Below are 21,058 nucleotides of genomic sequence, written 5' to 3'. Positions count from 1 at the left end.
TAAGGTAAAACCTCTGACAAAAGACTTAACCGAGAAAAACCTGTATCGTGCCAAAGCTTATGGAGCGTAGGTTGCTCTCTCATATCATTAGTCTGAAATGCTACGTTAAATGACATGTGAGACAGGAAAGCATGTTAAGTGGAATAGAAGGGACCACAGAAAGTAGCATGTGGAGCTGTGTACTTTTTGGCATCAAAGACGAGCTAAGATAACGATTTGGGTTTGGAAAGAGATTGAAGAACTGTGGATTGCTACATCACTTGTAACAGTTCTCTCTTGGATCTAAAGACTTTCGAAATATTAACCGTAAGACTCATTTTTTTAAAAGGTTGAGGTATCTGTGAAAAAAAAAAACCCACAAAGTTTATTTGTGCATGGAAAAGACACTGGATTATGAATTAACTTTGAGAGCCAGATGGAAACAAGACAGTGATTCAGTCAGCGAGCAAAAGTGTTGGGAAGCAGTGAGGAAAATCTTTTATTTTTTTTTAACAGGTAATGTCAGTCAGAACTGATTGTGAGCAACAAGACATAAAATTTAATGCAGACAGAGACTGGAACAAAACTAATTATTAGATGAAGTCATCAGAAAGAAAACATTAAAAGAAAATTATCCTGATCTTACCTAATTCTATGGAAAAGCCCATGAAAGGTTACAGACACTGAGGTCGTGGCCGGTAGAGTTGAAAGAGAATCGGGAAGGCAGAGTCTTGTTTTGCAGATTCTGAAATCAGAAAATGGTTTAACAATCTGTATTCAAAATGCATGTTGCAGAATCCAATGCAGAAATTGCTGGAACAAAAGACAATTTATGGCTAAAATGAAGCATGTACTTTAGAAGAGTATAAAGCCTTCATTCTGCGGGTGAAATATTTCTTCTTCAGTTTCTGCAGGGATTATTTCTGCTCATTAAAGCAAAAGAGAATCTCTGGGGGTTTTTTTCTAGCATCAAAATCGTGGTATGATACCTGACATTTAGAAGGTTTTGAGACACAAAATGTCTCAAGTTTTGTGACATAGTTGGAGGCACGGTGATGGAATGGGCACATACTTGCTGATTTGATGGTTCATGCCAGACTCAATTGGCTGCATAGTATCTGGCCATCCAGCTGTAACATGAAAATATGTCTTAGTAGAATACAAGTTTCTCAGTGAAGGTACCTGCAATTGTTTACCTATGTTTGTAAATGAATGTGCTGTTAGCATGTATTAAAATTAGGATTGAGATAGTTAATATCTTAGTTTATTTGAGTGGATTAATGCAACGCAATAACATTAGAGATAGAAACTAGCCATTAGAGAACTTGAAAGCCAACATAAACAGAAATTACCCTTTCTTATATTCCTCTAAAATATTAACTGTATGTATAGTTGTTCTTCAAAATTATCAGATATTTAAGTATTATTTGTATTTACTTGGAAGTGGGTGCTAAAAGGCTCTCATAATGTTCTGTAATTCATAGAACTGTCCTTTTTTGGAATGTGGCTGTGAGAATAGATTTCTTTTGCATGCTCAATGACATTGTGGTCTCGTACCCCAAATACCTTACTCAAAATATGTATAAAATGTCATTTTGATTTCATATGCTGAAACCTTCCTAAGAATTTTCCATTTATATATTCACAGTTTCCAAACTATTTTGAAAGATTTTGTAGAACCCATTCTATCAGAGATCCCAAATTAAGTTACAGGGAAACATAAGCCACATTTGACAGAATTGATTTGAAAATGTGAAGTTGTCAGTTCATACATAGCTCTGCAAACTAAAAAGTATCATTATGGCAGATTGGCACAAAAATGTTATTCCACACAATATTTTCTGTTACTCTAGGGATTTTGACAAATATATACACTGAATTGTAGTTTGAGAAGCAAGCAAGCATGGAATTTCAGTTCTCTTGTACAGCATTAAATGCAAGAAAATAATCACAGAACATTACATGTTCTGTAAATCAGTTTCAAAGAATATTTTCAGATATTTGTCAGATGATATTTCATTATAATGACCATATAAAGGGTGGAACCCTCGTTTTCAATTGCACCCTGCAGAAAAGTTTCAGATCCATTTTTAGAGAGAGAAAACTATTTTATAGTTTTGTACATCAGAAAGATGACATTTGCCATATTGCATCTTGTTTATCACGTCATTGCTGTAAATTAGACACAGGCACAGAAAAATCTGTGTTTAAGTATTTTCATATTTTACTGTAAATTACTGGTTTTAATGTAATTCCAATTTTTTGGCCTATGTTTCTTTCCTCTGAAGATTTATTCACAAGTGTATGGACTGCCTGGTTAAAAGACATGCCAGATTTCATCTTGTGAGCAAGCAGAGTAGGAACATTTTGAGAAAATTAACATTTTTCATATACATAAATGATACATAGGCAGCTGTCATTTCATAGCTTGCAGTCGTGCTTTGGATGCTTAATCATGCTTAATATTGTTGGATTCTTTTATTTTAGTTGTCAAGCTGGCACAACAGTTTAAATTTGTTAGGAATGTTACTTCAGACCCTACACTAGTCATCTTGTACTAGATCCTACTAGTTCTGGTCTTGTTCTTCCACCATAACTAAGTTCAGGGCTGGTACAAAATATTTAGAATGGTAGAAATTAGAATGGTAGGGGTTGGAAGGGACCTTTAGAGATCATCTAGTCCAACCCCCCTGCAGAAGTAGATCCACCTGGATCAGGTCACACAGGAACGTGTCCAGGTGGGTCTTGAAGATTTCCAAGGAAGGAGACTCCACACCCTCCCTGGGCAGCCTGTGCCACTGCTCTGCCACTCTCGCAGTAATAAAAATAGTTTTTTCTAATGTTTAAATAGAACTTTTTGTATTCCAGCTTTGTCCCATTGCCTCTTGACCTGGTCATTGCCACATTTAGTTTCCAGTAAGTGAGATTTTTAAGTAGTATTAATATCTTTTAATATGTCGGGTGCTGAAAAAGTGAAAGCAGACATGCTTTGGGTTTATGAGCTTTCCACGAGTTCTGACAAAGAAGCGGAAAACTCTGAATTTCAATTATCAGTCTGTAACCTAGGAAAGTTTGGAATTTTCAAAATATGTTGTATTTGTACAATATAAGGGGATCAGCAGGAGGTCAGGTGAAAGGAAGATTGGGTTGCTAAGTACCATGAACTCAGTAGATGTATTCTTTTACACCGTAAACCCAATTTACTGAGTAGACAGTTTTAATACCCAGTAGAGTTCTGAATGTTAGTGTTCATGCTTATATCCTGAAGAAATGTAATTGACTTCCTTTAAACTCAAAACTGAGAGTCTGGTTTTGGTTCTGTAAAAGAATTTCTCTGGCTGGCACTGATTTGTCTTAATTGATGGTATGAATTTGTTCTGATACATGGTGACAGTTGTTTTCACACACACAATTTCCATGAGATTAATTTGAGGTGTCAGGAAAAAACAGCTTAGGGTTTGGGATGAGCATGACAGAGTCCATGGATTTTCATACTCATATTAGTATGGGAAGAGGTTTCACTTGATATTTGTTAATCTGCAGAATATTTGCTTGTACTGTTGAACCCGATGATTTGCTTGGAAGTTAGATGGGAGAAATAAGGATAAATTTATTCAAGGGTATAGGTTTAATGATTTTCCATATTAGTGCTGGGGTAGTGTGATGTAAGATGGGTATGTGCATGGTTGATGACAGTTTTCTTTTTATACTATGGCAAGCTTGTGTATGTAGTTCATGTGACACTTGTTTCCACAGTGATTGTTGGGTGAAAGTTGCCAATGAGGTAAATACTATATATTCCTTACAGAGGAAATGAAAGATACTGGTTTTACTGTGTTTTTTGATGATAGCTGGTGCTATAGAAGCAAGGTGTCTTAGGTCAATGTCATGCTTGTGTTTAGTCATTTTGTTAAGAGTAGGGCCGTTATGGTATCCAAGAAGTTGTTGTTGATCCAATTTGAAGAAAGTTTATGACAGGCTTTACAGCAGAAATCAAGGAAAGAGCACTAACTTTCACCAAGGATATGGCTTCGGTACGGCATTAATGTAATTACCTAAAGAAAATGTTTAACTCCTGGTAGCTTGTGCAGGTGTGTCGCTCTTGTTTGTGTATTTATGACCATTATTTTTTACTTAACCATTGTCTGCTCAGATTGACTTTTATGAGTGAAGAGATACACATGCTGGCCTAGACTTTGTAGAAACTTCCATTGTACTGGAATGCTAGTCTGGGTTGAGATGGTAAGCACGTCTGATGTTTCGAAGCAAAGATTTTCCATTATCTGTTTTCATATATGCATTGAAGGGCTGGTGTTAACATTAGCATAGTGAGTTTATTTCCAGTGGGGAAACTAATGTACTTAAAGACCCTACCTGGAGTAGTGAAACAAACATGTCTTAATTATCAAAATAGATCATGTTATTAAACAACATGTAGGTGCTTAATTTGCTAGTAATGTTTGTACTCATTTCTGCCTTTTGGGCTAAAGCAAATACATAAATGTAATATTTATGACAACCTATAGAATATTTCAGGTCGGTTTGTACTTTTTCTGCTTATCTCTACTAATACCACTAGAAAGTTTACATTAAGAACAATTCTAAACTGCTTAATATTACTGAGAGAATGCATGTGTTAATAAACCTGGAGTCAGCTAAAGCATCTTCTGATAGATTTGTTACATAAACATGACTTTTTTTGAATTTTATTGCTCCTCTGTTATATGAAGGAAAAATGACAGTTATTTTTTCTTGCACTCCCAGGTGTCTGATGCTACTGTAATGACAGAAAGCAATTTTTTTTTTCTGCTAGTGATACAACTCAGTGTATTTAAAATATAAAGGTTGATTAAAATCGCACAATATCTAGCCAGACATTTAAAAAAATATTGCTTATAAAGCAAAACACATTTAAAAATATGTAATATACATGTATGAAAATGAAAATTACAAAAATTACATTTTATTCAGATATTTCTCATGCATCTCACATATGTTAAAGAAATATTTTGCAACAGAATAAAATTCAAATGTGTTTTCAAATCTCCTTTATCTCATATAAAGTTACATAATGAAGAAAAAAAATGGGTTTTGAGGTTTTTGCTTCACTGATTTTTGTTTTGTTTTGTCATACAAGATTAGCCAGTACATTTTAAAATATGTACTAGCTGATAAAAAGATTGTATGTTTCAGTGTTATGTGCTCAAGTTTTCAAAGATGAAAAAAAAGCCCAACCCAAACCATACTGGCTACTGAGCAAATGAAGTTTGGAGACAAAGAGCATCATAAATGTGTATTAGAATGAGTCAGGCTTTTCTCCAGTGTATTATACTAGCTACTATAGTAATTGAAAGATATCATAATATGCATGAAACAAAGTGCAACACCCGCTTCTTATCAAGAAAATTATATTTCTTCTTCACTTGGCAAAATTGCTGAATGGCTGGCTGGTCAAAATTTCCCTCTGCACCTTTGGAATTAATGTCTGAAGTCTATCACTTTCTCGGTAGTTATTGGCATATAAAGATTTCTGTGCATTTTTAATGATTCATAAGTTTATATTTTAGAATAAGAACTGGACTGGTTTCTATTTTATGTACTGGTACATTTTTAAAGTATTGCAAATATTTACAAGTTATTAGAAAAATTATATGAGAGAGGAATTTGACAATACAGAACAATCTCAAAAATACCGAATTATTCATACCAATATGTTTTGCTTAAAAATAAATGTCAGTTTTGAAACTGGGAGCTAAGTAATACCATACTGAAGCATTTTCTTCTGAGTCAAACAAAATATACATCAGAATCAAAATTTGGCTCACACCTAATTGATAATAAAAATTAATTTCATTTTCCCAGCAGATTCACCAGTTGAAAAGCATCTTGGAAAGTATGCAAATGTAGTGACTGTAAATCAAAACATTTCATATATTAAACAGCTGTATTTCTGTAAAAATCTGGTAGTATATATTGTCATATAAGAACAACTATGAAATGTATAATGAGCAAGTTTGTAAACAAAAGAGCAGTGACAATGCTGACTGCAAAACATTAGATTTTTACACATTTACACTAGCTCAGTTAAGAGCAAAATTTGACCTCAGTTCTGAAAGGGGAATCCAGCTGGAGGAAAATAACAAGTTTTCCCACTTCTGGAAGCAAAATACATGGTTAATTCTGTCTAATACTAAGTATTTACTGCTTGTAGTTCTCTATCAGCACTTAGAGAGATGTTAAACCCTGTTGACAGAAATAATTTCTTTTTCTTTGCTGTGCAGATGATGACACATTTTCTAATGTGTTTTGTGAAAACTCTGAGAAACTTATCAACGCACATTTGTTTGCCCTGGCTGCTAAGTATTATTCTTTGTCCAACCTTGGAGTATGTACCCCATTAGAAGACGTACTTGAAGCACTGAGAGGAGACAATCAAGGAACAGCAGGTATAATTAAATCCCTATTTAAATTTTTAGTTACTACTACAGGGCCTGCAGAGTTTTGATTTTGAATGTGACTTGTTTTTTTCCTACATGCTTCTCACTTCAATTTAAATTTGTTCCTAGGTAACTTCTTCATTCTCTTTGTTAAAAAAATGGATTCTTATGATAAAATTTGAACAGAGGAGTCACATCATTCAGTGTCTGTAGACCCTTCCAGTTTTAAAGGGTGTGAGATAGTCAAGCAGGCACATCATTATTTGAGATACGTTTTTAATTCCCTTTGTTTTTATTCTTTCCGAGCAGCAGGAATCACAGTCACTATTCTTGCTTTTTTTTTTTTTTAAAGTCTCACTCTAAAACCTGTCAAGTGGGTTTTGTTGTTACATCTTTTGTTTAATATGAAGTATGTGCTTTGGTGTTTAACTGAATATGGCACAGTGTTTGATGTCTAAAAAAAAAACTGCTTTATTCATTCTAAATGTGTTGGACCAACACCAATTATATGCCATAAAACTAGTTTAATTTCAGTTTTTGTAGTTAAAGAAATTTAATTAAAACACTTCCAAGCTGGCATCAAGTTGGCCACTGTCAATCTTACTGCTGGTTATATTTTGTGTCAGATGATAAACCAGCATTTGTACTTGCTCGGACTGCTGTCATTTTTATTGAAAATATGCTCTTCATGGAGTCTCCAGTCTTGATAGATTTGTCTCTGTCTTTCATATTTCTCATTTATTTTTAAAAGACAAACTGAGCAGCTCTCTGCCTTTATCTCCTGGTGTGTTTTATCTCTATAATACATTAAAACTGATGTGTTTTATGCTGAGTGATAGCACTAATCCATATATGTTGGGCATCTCATTTTCCACAGCAATCATCTATTTGCAATTTTGCTATTTTCCATGGTTGGCTGCCCAGTTTTTAATTTCTTCAGAAATACTAAAATGCCAAACCTAAAATAGTCTTAATGTCTTGTTGTGCTTTGGTGTTACTTTCTGACTTCATTCTTTCTGCTCTTCATTCATCTGAAGCCCATTTTCTCTTCTTTGACTGCTTGCTATATGCTGCTTTTCTTCCTCTTTTTCTTTAGCTCTTTTCATGTTTTTTATGCTCTTACTCATTGTGTTCTGCCTATTTTTTTGTAATTCTTTAGTTCTACCTTGTTATACTTGAGTTCCTACCTGGATTAGCTTTCTTAGTCAAAAAAACATTCTTTTATGTTCTTATCATGCAGAACAGAGCATCAGGAATAAGGCAATTGCTGAATATTTTGTTCTGTGTCTTGCAGAAGAGCTGCTCTTTTGAGTAACTGAGGCCTAGGCTTATGATGCAGTAATTCTAAATTGTACTTCATAGAAAACCATTCCCTACCATTCTGTGAAAAAAACACCAAACTTATTCCAAATGTATACAATAGTATTGTAATTCAAAACCTTTGTGTTGATTTGGCAGTATCAGTTAAATTAACTTAATTGGAGTTCCTGGTAGTCATTTGGCAGAAGCAAAATTATGGATTCATAATGTATAAGTTGCCAAATAGATGTTGTGATCTTTTACCTTTAAGCTATTTTAGGTATTTTGGACTTAATTCTGTATATTAGAAAATGTATTCATTTCCTAATATACTAAAGCTTGCAAGTCAAGAGAATTGTAAGTCTGAGAAAACTGGCAACATTCATGGCCTTGCTCATATTCTTAAAGTCTGCATCAGGGTAATTCCACTTACGTTTCAGATGTTTTTAATGCATTTTCTTTTTCCAAGACAAGTGTACTTATAAGCCTATTCCCATAGTTTGCATTCTTGTATAGTTCTCTAATGTGTTCGCCATCTTAATTTAGTCATATTGCTATCCTTCCTTGGAACAACTGATAAAAGCACAAACATTTTTACATGTTGTGGACATGCTACTCAGAATGGAATTCTGAGTCTAATGGGTTTCCTCCCTTGCTTCCTTACAAAGACCACTATGGTACTTACTGTGCCATCAGGTTGCTTGCACTGAGTGCAAATGGTCCAGAAGAGACTCTCCAAGGGAGGGAAGGCTGCAGGGTGAATTAGAATTCTTACAGGGTTCGTATCTATAAGAAGTGAGTGTTTAACTAGAGTATTGGATTGAGTACTTTCTACCTTTGCAACATGTTTATGGCCAAAGGTAGTAATCATGCAGTGACCATAAATGAATCAACCTTTAAATTCCCTGTACTGGAATATCAGTCTACCTCAATGTTTTTTGAGTGTATGGTTATCCCAGTTCCTCACTCTGGCTTATGAAATTGAATCATAGTAGTGTGACTTCTGGTTGTGTTGTCTGGTGTGGACTGTGAATTTCCACACGTAGCTGGAGTATAAAACCCCTGCACCCTATCATAGGAGATTGTAGGAAGATCTGCGTTAGCCATGTATAAAAGACAGTTGTTCTTCAATTTGTTCAGCTCCACAACTAAAGATATAGCTGTAAATAGCAATTATAGAGTTCAAAAAGTTTTTCAAAGAGAAAATAGATACTTGTACTAGGGGTTCTCTGTAGAAATAAGCAACAATTCAGTACTAGCTAAAACATTAAGCTTCATGTTACTCAGTTAATGCCAGGGTACTTCCATGAAGTTTTTGAACCCCACTTTCTTTATTCATCACAAAAGGAGACAGATCTCTAAATTTCTTACTTCTTTTGAAATTAGCATTTGTTCTGTCAGTTTCACATAATAATGAAATCTGCAGGTATAATTATTCACTGCAAGACAGTAATTTTGTGATAGCAGAATGAATTAAGATTAGCACACATATTCTTTTCAAATTTGCAGTTATCTTGGCAATGTAAAATATTTCCCAAGTAGAGTTTTTTCTGTTAGATTGTCATATGTCTACTTGATTTTCAAAATAGTATAAAAAATCTATTAGAATTTTTCAGAAAAACAGCAACAATAAAATATATCATCATTTTCTTAGAGATGAAATATAAACAGTGTTCATTCTGCAAAAAGTAGGAAAATAACTCTGAAAATGAAATGGTTAAGAAACTTTAGTAGCTAAGATGATACATACTTCATACATGTAGATATATGCAAAATATTCTTTTTCTTCCTGGAACCAAAGCTTTTGTGAGTTGAGTCTTGTTTCTGGATTTCTTCCATGATTGAAATACTTAATTTGACTCTCTGAAATGGTACTTCACACGCCACCATCCAATTCATTTTTTTGAGTTCAAATTACAACAAAGAGGTGCAATGTGTGGTAATAATTCAAAGTGACAGTGCTGCTTTGGAGAATAGTCAAACAACTCTTTTTTTCTGTCAAGAAGTTAAATGTCTGTTTCTTCCCATTCACATTCGTCTGCTTCCTCTAATGAGCCTATCCAGACACAAAATGTTCAAATACAAACAAAAAAAGAGATGTAAAAAAATTTGTCTTGTTTCATTTGAAATCCTTTGAAATTAAGAGGTTTTTAGGACACTGTATACATCTTCAAAATTTAAAGTTAAAGAGAACCTTTAGTGCAATGACAAACACTTGTTTCTGCTATTTGTTTTCTTGTAAAGTATTTTAGTCTATTTTTTCTTTTGTCAGTTCATAAAGTCGATATTAGATTTTAAATATTGTTATAACAGTTTATTATAAAAAACCCAGATGTTTAAGAAATATAGAGATCCTGTGGGTTTGGGGAAAAATAGAGAAAACACCAGGTTTCTCATGAGCTCAGTTCAATTCCCCACTGTATTTAAAAGAAGTAACACTCTTGGCTCCATTCCCAGCATGATCTGATCAAGGAATGAGCTCAGTTTTTGCCTAGTGATAAGTTTCTGGACAAATGAACATGAACTGTGCAAAAAGCAGAGAATGGTGAAGTATATTAATCTGTCTGGTCATGTAGAGAGTTGCATTTTCTAGGAACATGCTGGTCAGTAACAGTAAAGTTTCTTCTGTCCTCAGACTTGAAAAATTTCCATCAATTTAACTAAAGCCAAGTGTCCTGTAGTGTTGGTAGAATAGGAGAAATGTGTGGGGTTTTCTCAAGGGATCAAATTTTGAGCTACTTCTTTCGTTGGGAGATGTAGAGATTAGCAAGTGGGTGCTTGGTATTCTCCACAAGCAGTAAACCTGTGGTAGAGGTTGACTCATCTTGTTAGACATTCTCCAACAAGACTTAAATGACTGATTTTGTACCATAAAGATGTAGCAGCTCCATGACTCATCCATAGGGTAAATAAAGAAGGTAAAGTACATCTTCTTCTGAATTCCCCCAACATCACTCATAGCTTTTATTTGAGATTGATATAATTCCCCAAATACAGTTTTCTTAGATCGTAATATGGCCACTTGCTTTTCAAAATAATGTAAAACAATCTTACCAGCATATTGTGAACAAATCTGTAGAATTAACAAGCCCTACTGTGTGATTTTTAATTATCCTTGCCTTTATACTGCCTAACTGTAAAGGTAAATATGATAAATGTCACAAACTAAAATATTTTTAAATGAATAGGAAGAAATAGTACAGTTTTGTAGTAGTAGGCATTGTCTAATATTGGTCAGGTATTAGACATGCTACATCTTAAAAAACTACATTAAGAGTAGTAAGTTTCACAGTATGTTGAATTTTACCAATTCATCTGTAATTCAGAAATTTGCAATAATTTAGTGAGTTTTTAATGAGAAATTACTGTCTTTGTAAAAATATTATCTTTTTACACTGACATTTTTTCTGATTGATTACAAGTCTTTATTGTTATGGGTTCTGGTAATGGATATTTATTTTCTTAATTTGGTACAGATATCAAAACTGATGAGTTTATGAATACTAAGAAATCACACGAAGTGCAGGTGATGTCAGAGCTGGTAGACAACATAGCGAATTATTGTGGTATAAAGCAGGTAAGAAAGCATTTCTTTCTGTTTGTTACCATGTACTTTCAAAATTACTCTTACTGTGTTTGAATACATCATTTTCTTATTCTGTTACTGCTGTTCTTATTTTTCCTGTAAATAATTGTAGCTAAAGAAGAGCCTTTAGGACCAAGCTGAAGGACAGTTTTGTTTACAAATGTATTGTTCCAAAGGAGGAAAAATTTTGTCAAATTATTATCATCCTCTATATGTTGAACAGCTTAAAATTACACTGTGTTTTGCTGTGCTTGAGTACTGCCTTGATTATTAGTATTATATTGATGGAGATTTACCGTAAGCATCAATGGGAGAGCAAAACTTCATTCTTCTCACTATCAGATACACGAGAATGGCACATAGAGACTAAAGCAGAAAATCTGAGAAATTTTGAAATCTCATCTTGTTCTGATATAAGAGATTTAAATTGTGTCTTATTGTTTAATGCTGTTCACCTTTATTTAACATGGATAGAGATGTATCAATTAGTAATTTAGTTATGACTTTTTGAGTTTGAAGAGAAACCAAATTAAGCAGAGATTTATATAGCAGAGTGTGCATGAAATAGATTTGGTAGAATATGTGTGAGATCTGTACACCCAACACCATTATGACCCCCCAATTACTCTATGAATTGGTCATTTCATACATCAGATGGCAAGTTTGCCCTTGGATAGTGAAGAATTGTGTGCTGAACATACTCTCTCTGAGCCTTGCTGTTTTCTTAAGTAAAAATGTCTGAATATAGTTTAAAATTAATATATCAGATGTGGATGAAGGGGAAGAGACAGCTACATTCAGATGGGCCAAGTCTATATCACTGTGGTCTCTGGTACATTTTATCCCTCATATTGTGCCTGGCATTTGTGCTGGCAGAAAGCTAGTTGGCCTCCTTCGTACTTGCACCGGGGAGTTTGCTGTAAATTCAGTGTGGCCAATCATGTACGAGGGGTAGAGTACATGGCCATGCGCTCTTTAGTGGAACAGATGTAACTGCAGCATCAGAAGTTGCACCACAATCTGAAGGGCAGGCCCCAAAAGTTAGATTGAACTCCAAGTTGCTGAAGTTAAACTCTAATTAGGAAATTATTTGGCTCAGAGTTTAATTTAGATAACGTAAATGATGCAGTACTCTTGATAGGTTTGGATCAGGCCTGTGACATCCTTGGAAACAGAGGTCAAAGTGCTGAATCCTGACCATCTGTTTTGTGATGAATGACTGACAAAGGCAAGGCTTCAGGCAGCCTTCTCCTTACAGCTGGGATTACCAACCAAATGGAGAGCTGCAGTTAAGGCCAAATATTACTGAATGAGACACAGTCAATTTGTGAGCATCTGCAACCGCTTACAGCGGAGAAAGCCAGTCCCCCCAGCAGCCCTTTCAAGAGCCAGCCGTGGTGACAGGTGGGGGTGCCCTCAACAGGCGTAAAGTGGATGCGAGCAGAAATACAGAAGCAGCAGATTTGTGAAAGTAATTTCTTGTATCATTAGCATGTTTTTTTGCCTTGCTTACCTTTTGTTTTGGGCAAATATTTATTGTTCAAATGTTGAAGATTTTCACCTACTGAAAAAGCTGTAGGAGACTGTAGTTTGCTTTTAATGCAATAATAAATGTTCTCTGTGTTTGCCAGAGGGTAGCGTTTCATATAGCATTTTCATTTAGATTTTAGATAGTTCCTGTCAGAAATAAAAGTAAAACCCCATGTTCAGAAAGTAAAAAAGTAGAACCACCTTAAGGACCTAAGTCTTGATGTAACTGGTTACTAATCTCAAAAAGATCATTATTAAGTATTTGTCAATATGCTGCAATTCCATCTGATGGTTATGCACTTTTATCAGGTGACTTGAAGTATCTTTATACAAAGAACTATTTTCTGTTTGTTTTTTGAAAAAAAAGTAGCATTTCATGGGAAAATATTATTGCAATCTCTTCACTAAATATGAAATGCCCGTTGCTGTATATTAACTTTTTTCCATTTCAGTCATATGTGTAACAAAATGTATTTGTCCAAAGTTACAAATCCCTAAAATATGAAAAGAGCTTTCCAGTTACATTAAAAAAAAAAAAAAGAAAAGCCTCCTCAGTTATTAAAAAGCAAGTCCTTTTGTTTTGATTACCTTTCAACTTAAAAAAAATACAGGAATTGTAAAGTTTTAGGAGAGTTTTTTCCTTATTGATTTTTTTCTATCCTTGCAAAACAAAATATATGTGGCTTTTAATTAAAAAATCTAGAGCTATGAAAACACAACACATGTTTTACAGCAGCATGTGTCCTCAGGGTGTTTCTTTCAGATATTACAGATCACTGACAGCTTGAAAAATGCCCTCCATTTCACCTCCGTACCCATGATGTATGATGGGTGGCAGAGGATATTGCTCTCATGTGTTGCTTTATAATGTAGTATAATAAACAGTAAAAAGAGAATAAAAGCAAACATTTTGTTACTACTATAATCACTTCTAGTTTAATGATTTGAATTAAAACATTAAAGCAAACTAACTAGGGTTGGGGTTTTTTTCAGCTGTTTTACTGCCCCTTCTAAGCGTTGTAGAAGTGGAACTTTATTTTGTAAAGAAGTTCTTGATTAAACTCTGAAAAGAGGCCAGTGATGATCTTTCTTTGTTTAAATGCACACTTGTTTTCTTTATTTGTGAACATTTTCCTGGGAAATTGCAGCATGTGCAGAAAGAATTATAATAGGTGTTCTAAACATGAAATAATTCTGCATTCAGTATCCATTAAATTTGCAGTTTGGTGCTGGCAAATGTTGGAATGCTTCTGGAAACGAAGTCCATGATTGCTCTATGCCAGAAACTGTGTTTAAGCATAGTACCGAACTCACAATGGACAAGACCTTTAGAGCTTTTTTTATCATGGAAATTTCTCTGTAAGAGTTCACGTATTCTTTGGGTTGCTGATTATCCTTCCTACTGCAATCAAGAGAAGATAAAGCAGGGATTAATTTTATGCCGTCCATGTGTTTAGCACAAGATTGCTGCCTGTTTATTTTTCGTCAGATTTTCCTTTTCTTTTCAAATAATTCTCCCAGTGCTAATTTAGCAATGTGTTGGTTTTCTTTTTACTCGGAAACAGCTGAAAAAGCCCTTACCCAGGCAGCAGTTTGTGACTAAAGCCACTAGAGGTCAGACGTAGGCGTTAGATATAATCCACGACGTGACTGGTGTCCAAATGCTGCCTTTCGCAGTAATAATTAAAAACCTTGTAGAAGTGGAGGTGTGCATATTCCGGGTAATAATAATATCTGTTACATTACATAGATGGTACAATTATTCCTTGAACACTTTTCTTTCCGTGACTTTTAAATAATCTAGGAGATTATTGGTGATAAAAGCAACAAATAAATTACATTTTCAAAAAATATGGTTCTATTTTGTCAACTCTACTTCACTACATTCACTACTGTACTGATTTTATCCAAGAAATTTGAAGATTGGATTGTATCTCGATGGCAAATATGCAGCAGTCTCTCATGATGAGAAAACCACGTGCAGCCTGGGTAAACAATTTTAGCCTAATAGTGTGTATTGTGTACTGTTTTATGTAATCTTTAGTGACGTTAGTTCAAATTTCCATTTCTAGTTCCATTGCTGTACAAATCCTTAACTTTCTTAGAATAAGGAGTTGTATTGGGTCTGGGGTGGTGGTGATTTTCCACAGCAGCCCTTGTAGTGCTATGCCTTCTGTTGGTAGCTAAAAGCATGTACTGATAGCACATCAGTGTTTTGGCTACTGCTTGCACAGTATCAAGGCTGTCCCTCCAGCATTCCTTCCCACACCTTCACCAATAGTTGTGAGTGAGCAGGATCCTGGGAAGAGCCACAGCCAGGACAACTGACCCAGGCTGACCAAGGAGATATTCCATACCATATAACATCAACTCAGCAATATAAACTTGGGGAGGCATTTGTGTGATTAACTTTTGCCTTCCAAAGCAACCCTTAGGCGAACCGAAGCCCTGCTTCTCAGGAAGTGACTGGACATTGCTGCTGATGGGAAGTAGAGAGTAACAGCTTTATCTGCTTTGTTTTCAATTCTCATGCACGTGGCTTTGCTATTTCTTTATTAAACTGCTTTTATCTCAACCCACAAGGCTCTCATCTTACTTTCTCCCCTCCCTGGCTTGCTGAGGGAGGAGAGTGATAGGGCAGCACAGTGGGCACCTGGCATCCAGCCAGGGTCAAACTGCCACAGTAGTGAATCTTTCTAATTCCAGCTATAGAATAGCTGTGCTGGATATTCTTACCTGGTAAAACAGTATGCAGAGTTCAAGATAGATCCATGTAGCATATGTTGTTCTTTGGTCTTACAAATGGCAGTGTAAGCTTTCTTATTACAAATGTGTGGCAGATCAAAAACAAGACACAGATGTTCTTGAATGAAACACTTTCAGGAACATCTACAAGGAAATTATTACATCTAGTCAATTTAATTTTTGGTAGCTACCTAAACAGAAATGAATCTAATTTTCTTTCCTTAGGGAAATGTCAGTCTTCCTATTCTTGTAAAATGTTTTTTTATATATTTATTACAAATTAAGCCACACGTGATGTAAATCTGTGAATATGTACTTAAAGGTTTCAGGTTACCCTTGTTTCTGCTGCCACTCTGTATAGTGCTTTCTTTCCTGTGCTATATGAGTCACTGAATTAGCACATGTGATCAGCTATGAGGCAAACTAAACAGTCAGCTAGTTATCACTTCCATTCACTGCTTGTTCCAGAGGAAAGCACGTTACATATGAGCCTCTTTGTTTTATTATAAAAGTAGCTGTGTGTTAATCAAAGCTGCATGGATCATTTTCACAGAATGGGGAAGTGGTATGACCAAGCATTGTGACATAAAAGTGAGTATCAATGTCACCTGTCTTCAGGTCACTTCTCACTTGCTTAATTAGGCACTGAAACTGAAGATGCTTATTTCTGTACACCTAGCAGTAGTGAATTACTCAGTATAGGAGTTATGTGCCTAAAGCTAAATACTGTGAACCCTGTGTTTACAAACCCTGACCCAGTATAGCATGGGCAGGTAGTGGCTGTTGGTCATTTATGGTTGCTTTCTTTAGCAAGAAAGAAGTTCTGTGTCTTTCCCATGGGAGTCAGGTGATGTATACTGCATGAGCATTTCAGTGTCCATTTTGTGGAGCAAATCAGTTATGACTTAATTTTGTGGTTTAAAGTCAGAAGGTAGACCAAGAAAGCAAAAGAACTAAGTGTATTAGAAGGTGTGATACTAAGTAAAACTCTCCTTAAATTTTTAGGGAGTTATTTTGCATTTGATTGAAGTGTGTCTTGTGGCTCATTAATACAGCAGATTTTATTTTCTTTTTCTCCCATTGTCTAGGTGATTGATATAGGTTCTGGAAAAGGCTACCTGAGTTCATTTTTGTCCATGCAATATAACTTAAAAGTTTATGGAATTGACTCCTCAAACACCAACACTAATGGGGCTCATGAAAGGAACAGAAAATTGAAGAAACACTGGAAAGCCTATCAGAGTCGAGGAAGAGCAAACCTCAAAAGCCAGAGATTGGAAAGGGCAAGTGATAGGCCAATGGAAGATGAAATTAACTGTAAAGAAATCAATGAAAGACCCTTAAATAATGACAGCAGTCTTCAAAGTCATGACCAAGTGACTATCCAAGCTTTAGTTCCTTCCTGTGATTTCACAGAAATAGCTACATCTGAAACCAGCAAACAAAGCAAAGTTGATTTAGTGGCTCGGACACAATCTGATGAGAGCAAACTTTCTGAAGAGTTTCTTGCGATTCTGAATGTTCTGCCTGCCGATGCTGTAGAAGTTTCTTGTTCATCTCAGTGTAACTATGGGGAACTCTGTGAAGAGGAAAAGATGCAAAGAAAAATGGCATCTTTGAAGGCTAAAGCAAGTGAGTCAAATGAATCAAACATGTATTTTCCATTGACCTCTTGCATCACTGCAGAAACAGAACTCGGTGACATCATAACAGATCTGGAGGTAATTTTATTAAGTAGAAGTAGATTGTTCGTTGACTTTATATTGCTGTTTTTGTGTGTACATGGTGTTTGGTGAGTGAATGTAGAGTGCTATCAGTGGTATAAACGAATATTCTGGCCCAGTGTTTTTTCCAGCCAATTAGGAGAAGTATGTCTAGCGGATACGGATTGGTTTTCTGTTTTAATGCATGTGTTGGGGTTATTTAGAACATGTAAAGCAGCCTTTAGAAGTTATGAGGTAGATAATAATCAGCTGTCAAAGTTAACAGCATACATATTAGCACATTCAGGTATTTTATAATTGTGGTTATAGATAACATCTAGTTATTATGAAAAGAGTTACATTTAAGAATTTCTATGTATAGGACTCAACATAAAGAGTTTGTGAAGAGCTCTGTTTGCAAATAAGGTTTTAACATGTTGAATTTTCACAGATAAAGTCGAGTCAGTAATTCACTAGTTGACAGGGGCTATATCTACGCAAACAAGTCCAAGCTCAGCTGCCTAAGGACAGTGACACTAGTAGCTTTATGGCTGTATATTGATTGTGCCTGAGCTAACATACATTGATTGGGTAGATACATGTAGCCTTTTATGGAAAGACAAAACCTTGTCTGTGTTCAGTATTAACTAAACTATTATTCATCTCTGATTTAAGACCATAGGTTTATGCTGATGGCCCTTTAACTTGAGCTAATAGAAGCCATTTATCAGCAGTCCTGGCTGGCTGGGGAGGTCCCACCTGATTGGACTGTGGATGTTATCTACGTTGACTTTAGTAAGGCATTTGACACTCTTTCCCACAGTATTCTCTTAGAGAAATTGTCTGTTCTTAGCTTGCATGGGCAGACACTTTCCTGGGTGAAAACCTGGTTAGATGGTCAGGTCCAATGAGTTACAGTCAATGGAGTTAAATCCAGTTGCAGACTGGTCACGAGTGGTGTCCCCCAGGGCTTGGTACTGGGGCCACTCGTGTTTAACATCTTTACTAATGATCTGGATGAGGGAATAGAGTGCACCCTTAGTGAGTTTGCAGATGAGACCAAAGTGGATGGAAATGTTGATCTGCTTGAGTGAGGGAAGCTTTACAGAGAGATCTAAACAAGCTGAATGGCTGAGCCAAGGTCAGTTCCATGAGTTTCAATAAGGCCAAGTGCCTGGTCCTGTACTTGGGCCACAACAACCCCCAGCAGCGCTACAGGCTTGGGGAGGAATGTGTGGAAAGCTTCCAGGCAGAGAGGGACCTGGGAATGTTGGTTGACAGCTGGCTGAATGTGAGTCAGCAGGGGGCCAAGAAGGCCAAAGGCATCCTGGCCTGTATCAGGAAGAGTGTTGTCAGCAGGAGCAGGGAGGTGATCATTCTCCTGTACTCCTATTCAAAGCTGCACCTTGAATACTGTGTCCAGTTTTGGGCCCCTCTCTACAAGAAGGACAATGATGTGCTGGAGAGGATCCAGAGGTGGGCTACCAAGCTAGTAAAGGATTTGGAGCATGTCTCCTGTGAGGAACGACTGAGGGATCTGGGGTGTTTAGCCTAGAGAAAAGGTAGTTCAGGGGAGACCTTATCGCTCTCTACAACTACCTGAAAGGAAGTTGTAGCAAGGTGAGGATCAGTCTGTTCTCCCTAGTGACAAGCAATAGAACAAGAGGAGATGGCCTCAAGTTGTGCCAGGGGAGGTTCAGGCTGGATATGAGGAGGATTTTTTTTACCCTTTTATGAGGAGGAATTTCTTTACTGAAAGGGTTGTCAGGCATTGAAATGGCTGCCCAGGGAGGTGGTGGAGTCACCATCCCTGGAGGTGTTTAAGAGATGGGTGGATGTTGCACTTAGGGAAATGGTCTAGTGCTTGATAGGGCTGAGACAAAGGCTGGACTCGATGATCCTAAAGGTCTCTTCCAGCTGAAACGATTCTATGATTCTAAGAAATCCTTCTGAGTAAATGAGAATGTGTGGAACAAGCTCACATCTATCTGAAAAAGACACTGAGCATTAGGTTTTGTTGATGAAGCATATCCCTTAAAATTGCACAGTTGGACTTTTTATCCTCTTAGTATTATGTCTATTATTTCATTATGTTAAAAAGTAATCATAATTAAACTTCATATTATGTGTGATAAATGTATGTAATTATAAAACTTTAAAATGTGCAATAATTTCCTTTTTTAAGTGTTTTGAGAATTTTTATAAATTGAATATTTTCAGAAATATTTTTTAATAGTTTTCATTTTTTATTGTAAACATAAATTGATTTTTTTGTCCTTAAATTTTCCTAAACTAGGACAAATGGAAAATGGGTAAAACTAGTATTTACTGTTCTGAAATTTACTTACTGATGAAATGTGAGTATAAGAATACATGTTTATATAGCCCAGGACTGATTTTGAGCTTTAAATTTTGCTACACTTAAGTCAACAATCCAGAAAGTACTTTCAGTTATACCCAGACAACCTCACTGATGTTAATAATGGTTCAAAAGTGTGCTTGAGACAGACAGACAACCCTCATATCACTCAGAAGTTTTGGGCATTGGAATGTGGTTCCTCTGTCTTCCATGTGGCAGCCATCTTTCACTAGCTTTCTCCTAAAAGAATCTCTCTAACTTTTCCTGTCCTGGGGTCTAAATGCTGCCTTTGCAAGTATACATCCTCCCTTAGCTTCCAAACATTAGTCTTATTTCACTGTTCCTGTAATTGCATGTGAAAAGAAAGCTTTGTGGAATGGTGAGCTGAAGCTGACTAATAGGAAAAAAAAGTCTTTAAAAACTAAGCTGGACTGTAACTGAACTTTTTGCCACCATTCAGGTCCTAAAACAAGGAGAGGGCAAGCAAAGACAGGCAGCACAAAGTGAAAGGTGAGAAAGCATATATGAAGAATTAGAAAAACAGAGCATTGGTGGTAATAGCAGTAACAAGAAAACTAGCAAAGACAAGAGAAAATGACCCATGTCCAGTCACCACATGGATGTTTCCTTCCATGCAAGTAAACCAGTTGCTATTCATAGTCTTCAATTTCTGCTTCCTTATAGCTGGTGAGGGTAGAGTGCAGAGGTGCATAGTTCCTCACCTGAACAAAGCGATAAGCAGTCTATCTCTCCACAGGGGCAATGCACCATGTTTTCTTTGCACTGAAAAGCTTTTTTAATGCATGGAAAAATTCTAGAACAGGACAAGTGTCCTCATGGAGTTGTGTATTTAAAGCTTACAGGTCGATAACCATTTGCAGCAGGTTTGGGGTTTGAGGTTTGTTGTTGTTACTTGTGCTTTTCAGTTGAATAGAGAGATGCTTTATTGTTGCTTCTTTTTTCCTCTTAGGACTGTATGATGGTGGGTCTACATACATGTGGTGATCTTGCTGCAAATACACTACGAATTTTTACTGCCAAGCCTGAAATCAAAGCAGTTTGCAGTGTAGGCTGCTGCTACCATCTGTTGTCAGAACAGTTTGAAAACCAACAAGGTAATTCTTCTGAGCTTAACTTGTGACTGCTAGTTTGCATGTTGAGAGTATTATACCTTTTAATTAATAACCTCCTTGTGTTTATTCCTTTCCAGTGGCTTATTTAGTACTGGTTTTAATTACATTATTTGGGTTGTTCGCTCCCGGATGCCCTGTAGCTTTTCTGTTGTGCCAATATTCCTAATATTCTTGCTGAAATTAGGAACATTAATGCAGAATGTATTTATGTGGTTATGAACACAGCTGGTTTTATTGCATTACTTCATGGAGGCTTTTTTAGTCCAATATGTTTTCATCCTTTTGAA

At 36.0% G+C, this 21,058-nt stretch overlaps 1 protein-coding gene across 3 annotated transcripts in view; it reads left to right on the top strand.

Annotated features, from left to right (window-relative positions):
• Positions 1-21,058, top strand: part of METTL25 (methyltransferase like 25) — a 63,262-nt gene that overhangs the window by 1,299 nt on the left and 40,905 nt on the right. For all 3 annotated transcript variants that reach the window (XM_062016003.1, XM_062016004.1, XM_062016005.1), the window contains exons 2-5: positions 6,261-6,425; positions 11,192-11,292; positions 16,665-17,297; positions 20,609-20,753. In XM_062016003.1, the coding sequence (XP_061871987.1) occupies positions 6,261-6,425; positions 11,192-11,292; positions 16,665-17,297; positions 20,609-20,753 (1,044 nt within the window). The remainder of the gene's footprint in view (positions 1-6,260; positions 6,426-11,191; positions 11,293-16,664; positions 17,298-20,608; positions 20,754-21,058) is intronic.

The sequence above is a fragment of the Colius striatus genome, chromosome 1 (assembly GCF_028858725.1).
Source record: "Colius striatus isolate bColStr4 chromosome 1, bColStr4.1.hap1, whole genome shotgun sequence".
NCBI lineage: Eukaryota > Metazoa > Chordata > Aves > Coliiformes > Coliidae > Colius > Colius striatus.
Note: the sequence above shows the minus strand (reverse complement) of the source record. Positions and strands in the feature narration are given on the sequence as shown.